The 11,187-nt window shown below is 38.0% G+C and overlaps 1 protein-coding gene across 1 annotated transcript; it reads left to right on the top strand.

Annotated features, from left to right (window-relative positions):
- The first annotated feature begins 10,543 nt into the window (after nucleotides 1–10,543).
- Nucleotides 10,544–10,981, top strand: LOC121383702. The gene has a single exon (XM_041513795.1). It carries the CDS (start codon nucleotides 10,544–10,546, stop codon nucleotides 10,979–10,981), a length of 438 nt encoding a protein of 145 aa, XP_041369729.1.
- The last annotated feature ends 206 nt before the right edge of the window (nucleotides 10,982–11,187 follow it).

Genomic DNA, 11,187 nt, shown 5'->3' with positions numbered 1-11,187 from the left:
GCCAGTGCGTTAATATCTATGTATGTAACAGTCAACCTCGACATACATACAATATATAGACATTCATACATCAATACATACATACATACATACAAAGTAAAACCTCTCAAAACCGGACCCTCTATAAACATATATATATACTCTTAAAAAAAAGAAACGCAAAAGGGTACAAATGGGTTATAACTCCGATTTTATGTTTCCTACCGGTTCATGCTTTGTGAATATAAGGTCATTGCATGTCCCAAACACATTCCCACGGTTACATTTGATAAAACGCAGCTACTGTACAATAAAGTTCCAAAATGTGAATATTCGCAAAAACGCAGCCACGTGCAAACCATGTCTCCACTGCACGTGCGTTGTCTGCACGTGCAACATGAACACCGACAGTATAAAAGTGCAGGGTGTTCGCTTGCCTGGCCTCTGTATCTGGCCGACAGTTGACAATCCAGGACATGCCACGTCTCAGTGAACTGCAGAGAAACAATGCCATCGGCCGACTAGACGCAGGCGAATCCAGAACGGCCATTGCCAGGGCATTCCATGTGTCCCCAAGCACCATCTCCAGACTGTGGGACCGTTACCAGCAACATGGATCAACACGTGACCTCCCTAGATCCGGTCGACCACGGGTCACTACCCCCGGGCAGGACCGCTACATCCGGGTACGCCACCTTCGGGAACGATTGACTACTGCCACCTCCACAGCGCAAGCAATACCAGGTTTGCGCAGGATATTCGACCAGACCGTACGGAACCGCCTACGTGAGGTAGGAATTCGTGCCAGACGTCCAGTTCGAGGTGTCATCTTAACACCACAACACCGTCGACTCCGACTGCAGTGGTGCCAGATTCATCGACAATGGCCTCAACTGCGATGGAGACAGGTGTGGTTCAGTGACGAGTCCCGATTTCTGCTCCGACGTCATGATGGAAGATGTCGCGTGTATAGGCGTCGTGGTGAACGTTATGCGGCAAACTGCGTGCAGGAAGTGGACAGATTCGGCGGGGGTAGTGTCATGGTGTGGGCAGCCATCTCACACACTGGCAGAACTGACCTGGTCCACGTGCAGGGCAACCTGAATGCACAGGGCTACATTGACCAGATCCTCCGGCCACACATCGTTCCAGTTATGGCCAACGCCAACGCAGTGTTCCAACATGACAACGCCAGGCCTCACACAGCACGTCTCACAACGGCTTTCCTACAGAACAACAACATTAATGTCCTTCCTTGGCCATCGATATCACCGGATTTGAACCCAATTGAGCATCTATGGGACGAGTTGGACTGACGCCTCCGACAGCGACAACCACAGCCCCAGACCCTGCCCGAGCTGGCAGCAGCCTTGCAGGCCGAGTGGGCCACCATCCCCCGGGACGTCATCCGTACTCTGGTTGCTTCAATGGGCAGGCGGTGCCAGGCAGTTGTCAACACACGCGGAGGCCACACCCGGTATTGACTCCAGATGACCTTGACCTTGGTGGTGTGTCCTATCACTTACTCACAATGGACTAGAGTGAATTGTGAACAATCCTGCAACATTTGGTAATTATCGGACTCACCATTCAATAATTAAATCAATTCTCCAAATGTTACGACAATGTGGTTTTGCGTTTCTTCTTTTGAAGAGTATATATACACATACACATATATCTCTTTCTAGCTGACCTAGCAGGAAAGTTCAAAAGTCTGCTTGTGCTAATTTCGTGTGCTTGTGTCACAGTTTCTAAAAGAATTGTTTTCACACACCATTAACAGTGGAATTGATTTATCATGGAGATAGAAAGAAACATAAATACCAAAAGTAACAATGGCAGTAAATGCAACTAGTACAGGCTACAAAAGAGTCTCCTGGACCAAATGAGCAGTAATGTATAGTACCCGAACTGGTTTTTCAATACCCATTAACTAGAATCTGTGTGAGTGGATATATTATGCCCGGGTCATGCTCAAACAGGATTTATACTATATGTTAATGGGTACTCATGTACACTTGTTTGAAGGAAAGAAAAAAAAAAGAGTAAAACTTTGTATGTGTACATGATAAAAGTAGGATACCTGAAAATCATTATTAATACAGTGAAACACCTCTAAACTGGACACCCTCTTGACCAAGTAAAATGTCCGGTATTAAGAGGTTTCTGGTTTAGAGAGGTTAAGTTTTGTACTGATTTTTAAAAAAGGACTGTGGTTTTGAGGGAATTCCTGTTTACAGAGGGTCCGGTTTTAAGAGGTTCCACACGTCTCGGTGGAGTCGTGGTTAGGCCATCGGTCTACAGGCTGGTAGGTACTGGGTTCGGATCCCAGTCGAGGCATGGGATTTTTAATCCAGATACCGACTCCAAACCCTGAGTGAGTGCTCCGCAAGGCTCAATGGGTAGGTGTAAACCACTTGCACCGACCAGTGATCCATAACTGGTTCAACAAAGGCCATGGTTTGTGCTATCCTGCCTGTGGGAAGTGCAAATAAAAGATCCCTTGCTGCTAATCGGAAAGAGTAGCTTATGTAGTGGTGACAGCGGGTTTCCTCTAAAAATCTGTGTGGTCCTTAACCATATGTCTGATGCCATATAACCGTAAATAAAATGTGTTGAGTGCGTTGTTAAATAAAACATTTCTTTAAGAGGTTTTACTGTATTAGTGTTTCGGTTGTTTATTTTCTAAGTATCGTCCGTGGCCCTATTTCGGTGCTTTCATCGTTTGTGCTCAACAGTACGTACATTTGAAGATTTCTGACGTCGTTGACTTTTGCGTGGGGAAAGTAAACAATGTCTGTCACATTCACAGAAATGTTCGTAAAAATAAGGTTAAAACGAGCAAAAAAAACAAAATCGAACTTTACCGAGTCTTAATACCCTTTTTCTTTAATTTTTGAAGACTGTTATTTGATACAAAACTTATTTTTAAAAACTATTTTTGTCTCTTCTCAGCTGTACTGCTATTTTGTTATTGAAGTGACATGGTTGTTATGGCGTCTGCTGGCAAAACTCTCTTTACTTGCCAAAAATATATGGTCTTTATATGTTTTAACATAAACATATTTCTGGATATCTGTTTGTATATTTATTAAAACTCAGAATGCAGCTTATATATTTTAATCAAACAATTTTACCATTATAATTATTCATTTGTTCAACTTTTAACACAACTGCAAGACATCAGAATTGTTATATTCGTGCTCCTAAAATGTTGTCTATTAACATTGGTTCTCAAGGACTCCATTTTGTAATTTGTCTTAAAATATTTAGAATATTTTTTATAAATTATTATAAGTACATGTTTTGTTGAACAACATACATGTTTTGATAAAACACTGAACAAATTTGTGTTGGAAAGTTTTGGCTGTAAGCTATACCACTAAACGTTTCACTCACCGAAACAGGTGACGTAGTTAACAATATTTACTGATCATGCATGCTAGTGTTTGACGCACGTACGGTGATCTTTGCTATATAGCGGTCAGTTTAGTGTTCATTTGAAGCGTAGAAATACTAATAAAAAAGTAGCTATTTGAATAGCAACTGCCTGTGTATAAATATTGATATGATTTTGAATCGAATGCTTATGCTCACCGAAACTGGTCCACCCATAATACATTATGTTATCAAGTTTAAATATATCACAAAATAAATGATCAAAACTCATCTTTAAGTATGAAAGTAAAACTTATTTGTATGACATCATATTTGGTGACCAAAACAGGATTTAACTGACCTAGGCAAGAATTTTGAATATTTCAAATTCTAAAGCAGAATGTTTACAGGCCTCAATTTACAGTTCAAATTACATATCGATGTCACTAGGCCGTGTGACGTCACACCGGTTCCGAGAATAGTATACTGTCTATAATTCTCGGAACCGGTCACACGGCCTAGTTACCGATCATCCGGGTCTTTGGGGGTGAAGCAAATAGTGCAGTGGATTGGTGAAAATTATAGAAGAATTGTGCCTTTGATGATAAAAGCATGAAACTTGGCATGAAGTAAGAACATACCAAAATAGTTATTTCTAGATATAGGGACATTGCAGATTTTCCCTATAGGTTGCACTATACCAATTAATTTCCGGCTGGGTCGAAGTTCGAGGTGTACCGAACTTTTGATAGAGAAGTTAACACCACAAGTCCTGTGATTGGTTATAAATTTGAGTGTGTTGGTTGTAAAAAAAATTAGTTTCATCTGGGCTAAAAATGTATGCAATTTTATTTGATGTAGTACCACCGTGTCAAGTAGCCTTGTGCTTGGAACATGTATGGGGTACCTGTAAAAAAAAGTACTAAAATTTTGTGCGAAACTAGGGGTGTTGCAGAAACATCTGGTTATACCGAAAATGAGCCATGAAAGGTACCATTTTCTGCAGTTAATACTTTGAGGTAGGGGTTGTAGTACTGATATTTATGGGTCACAGTTTGGTTGATATATTGCATATAGTGTTTTTAAACACAAACGTTAACATGGTCGCCTATGGGATTTGAATTGGTATAGTCCAACCTATAGGAGAAGCCATGTGTTTAGGGAAGTGACGTCACATATCAGCATGCGCGCGCATCTGGTAGGCAGAAGTCTATCATATCAGGCCTCAGACCACAATTAATTTCGCTATATGTTTCTATATAGCCTTAGTGGCTATAACATTTTTATTAATATCAGCAGGCCCGTGAAGTTTTGTATGTACCTTTGCCTGCATGGGGGACACATACCCTGAAAAGGACAACCCCTGTTGTCCAGCTCTTTCTCCCAGCATATTGGTTTAAACAGACACACCCTCTAAACCAGGCCGGAGTACACCCATTTTACACAAAAAGCACTACTTTTGCATGGGCCGGAATTACCACAAACAAGTCTTCAATGTCAACAAGTTACACATGTTTACAAACTACATGCTATCCCCTGTCACTTCAGTCAAACATTTGCCACTTCATAGCTGTCTGCCATGAAATAATCACAGTCAAACAGCAGACTACTTGCGCGGTGAAACTACCGGATTTTGGACAACCAAATGGGAAGATAACTGTAATCTGAGGCCATAATGGCCATTAGTAACAAAAGCGAACTAGCGTAGCGTGAATAGCAAAGAATGGCCAAAAGGTGCTTAAATTACCGCTTGTAGCACGGGAACGCTATTCTACATAGCTCCTGTATGGAGAAGATACGTGTACTCTTTCCACCCATAAAATTTGACGATTGACCGAGTTCAAAACTATAGCAAACTTCCTTTTTTTTTCTTTTTTTTTTCACCTGAATAAATATTTTTAGTCCATGTATTTTTAAAGCGTCTGGTCCATATTTCAAGTAAAGCATTACAAACGAGCGCACGCACACACAAATAAAAATAATAAAATAAAACAAGTAGGCCTATATTTTTTATTTAAAACTGTTTAAAAGAAATAATTGGCCAACACTTTGTTAAAGGAAATTATATCTTTAAACAATTTTAAATAACCCATATATATATATATATACATATAGATACACATACACACACACACACACACATATATATATATATATATATATATATATATATATATATACATATGAACATTTGTTACAAATGAACCAGTAGACAATATATAGACAGTATTTATATATATAACACATCAGACTTGTCTTCTGGTTCATTTGTAAGGCTTTTCATCAACAATAAATTTAAGCAAGTATCTTATTAGAAAACTTTACAAAAACTTTAAAATTATTAATTTTATCAACTTCATTTTTATTCCTTAAACTTGCTGATATCGGATACATATTAACACATTGTATTAAAATGGAGGAACCTAAATTTAGTTTCCATACATGTTCCATGACCACACATACATTGCTCCCTCTAGCTACAGCGTCCCTTTTTAAATATTAGTACAGAACTTAGCCTTTTAAACCGGATACATCTCAAATTTACTTGGTCCCTCACCTTTGCGGTTCCATCTTCAGAACATTTTGTCGCATTATTTTAAATATATATATATATATATATATATATATATATATATATATATATATACACACATAAAAATTGCCATTAGTATTTTAATTGCCTAATCCCATGCAGGCCAGGACATAGTTTAATACGCAGTCGATCTAGGATTGATTCCTGTTGGTGGTCCTATAGGGCTATTTCTCATTCCAGCCAGTGTTCTACAACTGGTGTAACAAAGGCTACACTATTATCCTGTCTGTGGGCTGATGCATATAAAAGATCCCTTATTGTTAATCGGAAAGAGTAATCCAGTGTGTGACAGCAGCAGGTTTCCTCCCTAATATTATCTGTGTGATCTCTAAACATGTCCGACTCCATATATCCGTAATTAAAATGACTTGAGTGCATTGTTAAATAAAAGATTCCTTCCTTTCAAATCTAAAACAGTGTCAGTTACCTTTGACAAGAGGCACAGTTTCAAAGGCTATCACTTTCAACCTGATTAATAAACCAGTTAAAACAACAAATTACTGTAAATGGTAACAATACAATGTTTTAATTTAAGACACACATTAACACAATGCAAATATCATTTGATTATTGGTTTATAATGATAATAGAAAAAGAAAATAATAAATATGTGTTGTCTATTGTTTTTCGATATAAATTTTATTGATTTTGTAAAGTCTGTTTTTATTAGAAAATAGAGATCCTGGTAAAAAAAGATTAAATCCAAGTGTTATCAATGTCATCATCACATACTGAATAGCCCCAATAATATTGCATATGGTAGTTTGGAAAGTCAGTGAAAAAAGTTCTGGTATCCCTCTTATGCACAGAAACATGAGATACTGTAGAAAAGAATCGCTGAATCTGATACCAGTGTTCTCCTTAGCATCCCTTAATTCACCCTAAAACTTAAACGCCCTTAATTTATCGTGAAAGGCCCATTTTTCATCCAAGAGTTGCCAGTTCTCTTTTTGTCCATAAACTGGGATCACCGATACCTAGAAAAAAATATGAAAATTGGTAAATTTCTATGATATATAAGTATGAAAGTTTTATATTGTGTACATATTAGTACTAGTAACTATAGCATTTTTTGACTGTATCATGTAAGCCCAAGATGTTGGTCAAGGGCATATATATTGAATATTATTGAAATATTTGAATACACATAAATATATTTGTGAAGACATATTGACATCTGTCACTGATGACAATAATACTTATAAATACAATCAGCTCCTCTTTTCTTTCTTTATTTGCTGCAAACAAATTCAGATAACTTATATAATAAATGCATGTAACATAATTTATATTTTTAATAAAATATGGTGGCTATCACCAACTTGTGGATCAATATCCAGTTTTATTATTATTATTATTATTATTATTATTATTTATTTTTAATCCCAAACAAATGATTTAATACATCTGATATCCCACCCTGAAATGTTTATACCTTTTATTTTATTATTAAAAAATCAACTTACACATTACAAATACACCTGTGGATCACTTCTTCAATAAAAAAAAAAGTAAAACATTATAATTAACATATAATATAATTAATAAATGGAAATATTTCAGAACCATTTTTATATGAAACAATATATATATGCTTGATTGCACACACACACACAGCTCCGTTATTTAATTAAAAATATAAATACTCCAGCCACCTACATATTTTATGGCATAATACAATATAAAATATATTCCGATTTTTGTTTTACCCACTATAATGGATCTGTCAATACAAACAAAAAGTTACATAAAACGTTGTTTGTCGATTGACTGGGTAGGCCTACTGTTCACAGGGTATCTTTGTTTCCATGTCACAGTTTGGTGGGGGCTTTTATTATTATTTTTTATAATTTTATTATCTTTTCGATTTTTCACTTCAATAATACTGACATGTATTAGTATTACGAATGAATAACATACAACAAACCTTGTATAAAATGACGATCTCCGTTGTGGGATGGGCAAAGTTGATTGTTGTCAGCTTTAACTGTTCAACGTTTCGCTTCCACTGTATTTGATGAAACTAATTTCATAATCCTTACTACAGGACTTGTGCATCTAACAACAACGTATGAAATTACCATGACAAAATACCATTCATCAAAACTAGTCTACACTGATTTAATTGACGGAAAAACATTCGATTGTTCATTACTACTAATGCCAGTATTGTCAACTGGTTTCTTGCCTACCAGGCGCTCACGCGGTACCACGTTATCACAACATGTGACGTCACCGTGGCTTCTCCTATAGTTGCCATGGTGGCCATTTTGAAAAATGGCCGCCATGGTCACAACACAACTTGAAGCAGGGGTTTGAATTTAGCTTACTTTTTGTTCTTTACACAATTAATTACGTTGATTTACATGTACCTTTTCACATCATGTAGCGATGCTGATAGAGGAAAATTCCAAGGACAAATCTAAAGTATGAGCCAAACGGAATTATAATAATTAAGAAACTATGGTGTTTGTATGTTCTTTGCCAATAAATAGCTTATATAATTATAGTGCAACTATTCACAAGTTTCATATTAAACTGATTTCTAGGTATGTCCATTCCACATATAGAGGTGTAGTTTGTTAAACACCCCAGAACATATCCTGAATGAGAGAGAATTGTCTATGGGAAAGGGTAGCGTTTTATACATAATTTGGTGAAACGTCCTGCACACCCAGCTCTAGCCCTGGCACACATCTTCAAAATGTCCTATGCAAACAGCCAAGAGATGTCACCAGTATAGCCCGATATACCCAAGAGGAGGCAGACACACGAGTATTGCTTCATGTAGCTGATGCTGTCAGTGAAGAACACACTGGCGTTTTGGTGCCATAGCAACTGTTCAATATCTTTGAACTCTGGGTGGCTTTTGGTACTGGACATTTTCGATACCTGGCTCTTCGGGGAGTGTTCAGTAGTTACTTCTGGCATTGTTAAGAAAGAAAGAAATGTTTTATTTAATGACGCACTCAACACATTTTATTTACAGTTATATGGCGTCAGACATATGGTCAAGGACCACACAGATCTTGAGTGGAAACCCGCTGTCGCCACTACATGGGCTACTCTTTCCGATTAGCAGCAAGGGATCTTTTATTTGCGCTTCCCACAGGCAGGATAGCCTTTGTTGAACCAGTTATGGATCACTGGTCGGTGCAAGTGGTTTACACCTACCCATTGAGCCTTGCAGAGCACTCACTCAGGGTTTGGAGTCGGTATCTGGATTAAAAATCCCATGCCTCAACTGGGATCCGAACCCAGCCTGTAGACCGATGGTCTAACCATGACGCCACTGAGGCCGGTCAGCATTGTTAAGAGGCACTTGTAACCACCTACTATATACCCCTACTACTGGCGGCTGTACTTAAGTGCACTGCTCTCTACCAGTTTGGTGGACACACTGACCATGAATGACTGCACACGTATGTATGAGGAAAACAAAAATAACGTCATTTAGCTTATATTCTGGAACTGTCCCTGAAATTTGTATAAAATATCACCTCTACATCATGTACAATGGACATAGGTATAAATCAGTGTAATTAGTTCTAAAAGGAACACAAAATATGGTAAATTCAGACACTCGCATTGGATCTTGCGTTAGTCATGGCGGCCATTTTTCAAAATGGCCACCATGGCTCCCAGAGGACAAATCTGCAATGTCCTTATATCTAATTTTTGTCTCTAGGGTATGTCCTAGCATCATGCAAAGTTGCATGCTTTTATCATAAAAGGCACAATTTTGTCACATATCTGCTGGACTAAAAGCCTTAGGCTTAGTGATTAGTTTTACATAGAATAAAATTATCATATTAACTTTTTGCATGCCTTGCATATTGTCATTTATTTTCTGTAGCTAACACATAGTTGCACCATGTCTTATGAGTATTATTGCAGCTTGGGTTGTCATATAACAGAAGCGAACAACGGGAATCTGAATTAGTACAATCTATATTTATTACCTACGTGTTTCCGTATAGTTAGTATGTCGATGGGATCCGACTAGAGGCAGGTTGGGCAGAATATAATTTTTTGTTGATGCAATTTTCAGGTAATATATATATATATATACACACATGTATATATATATATATATATATATATATATATATATATATATATAAACTGACGATCAAAAGAAAGTATACCAATTATTTTTTCAAAGTATTAAAAACAATACAAAACACAAGTTGATGCAAATGTTAAAATTTGAAAGTATACTACTCAAAAGAAGTTAAGGGTCAAAGGAACTTTTTGATCATTTTTGGAAGTACATGTGTATGTTTTTTTTAAGCCAGATAGGGTTAGAATATTAACCTTTGTGTTGTCATTTGGACTAAAGACACCACATTATTAAGGGGCATGCAATCATTGCCCTTATCTTTAGAAACTTTTTAAGTTAACCCAGATTTCCTTTTCATGGATTTGAAGCAAAAACATAGTCAGACTAAACTGACAACCTGCTTCGATACACCCACTGTGACACCTCGTGCACTATTTGCACATGCTTAGCATGAGTGTAATTCAATGCATGCCAATTTTAGCAATAAAAGGGATGAGCATTTTCCTTTTATCATCACTTTAAATTTGAAGATGGTTCGACGACAACTCAGTTTGAATGACAGGGGAAGGGCCATTGGCTGGCTACAAGATGGACACACTCAAAGATCTGTGGCTCACCGTCTAAATGTAAGCCAAAGTGTTATCGGTAGACTCTGGCAGAGGTTCAGGACGACTAATTCTATTCAGAATCGCTCCCGTTCTGGAAGACCACGATCAACAACAGCACGAGAAGACCGTTTCCTGATGATAACGGCGTTGCGACAGCGTTTTGTGACCCCACAGCGTCTTCGCGACCAACCCAGAGCTGCTACAGGCAACAATGTGTCTGACCAGACCATTAGGAATCGTCTGCGAGACCAAGGTTTGCGATGTCAGCGTCCTGTAGTCCGACTACAGCTACTTGCCCGTCACAGAAGGGCTCGCCTTGATTGGTGCAGACGTCATATCCGGTGGAACCGTGGGCAATAGGCAGAGACATTATTCACAGATGAGTCACGGTACTTGCTCCAGTTCAATGATGGCCGGGCTCGTGTTTACCGTCATCAAGGAGAAAGATTTGCTGATGTTAACGTTGTTTAACATCTACCATTTGGAGGAGGAAGTGTAATGGTGTGGGCGGGCATATCCATGAATCACAGAACCCCTCTGTACATCATTAATGGAAATTTGACTGG

Source organism: Gigantopelta aegis, chromosome 10 (genome assembly GCF_016097555.1).
Source record: "Gigantopelta aegis isolate Gae_Host chromosome 10, Gae_host_genome, whole genome shotgun sequence".
Classification (NCBI taxonomy): domain Eukaryota; kingdom Metazoa; phylum Mollusca; class Gastropoda; order Neomphalida; family Peltospiridae; genus Gigantopelta; species Gigantopelta aegis.
The sequence above is the reverse complement of the archived record's forward strand: the minus strand, read 5'-3'. Positions and strand labels throughout refer to the sequence as shown.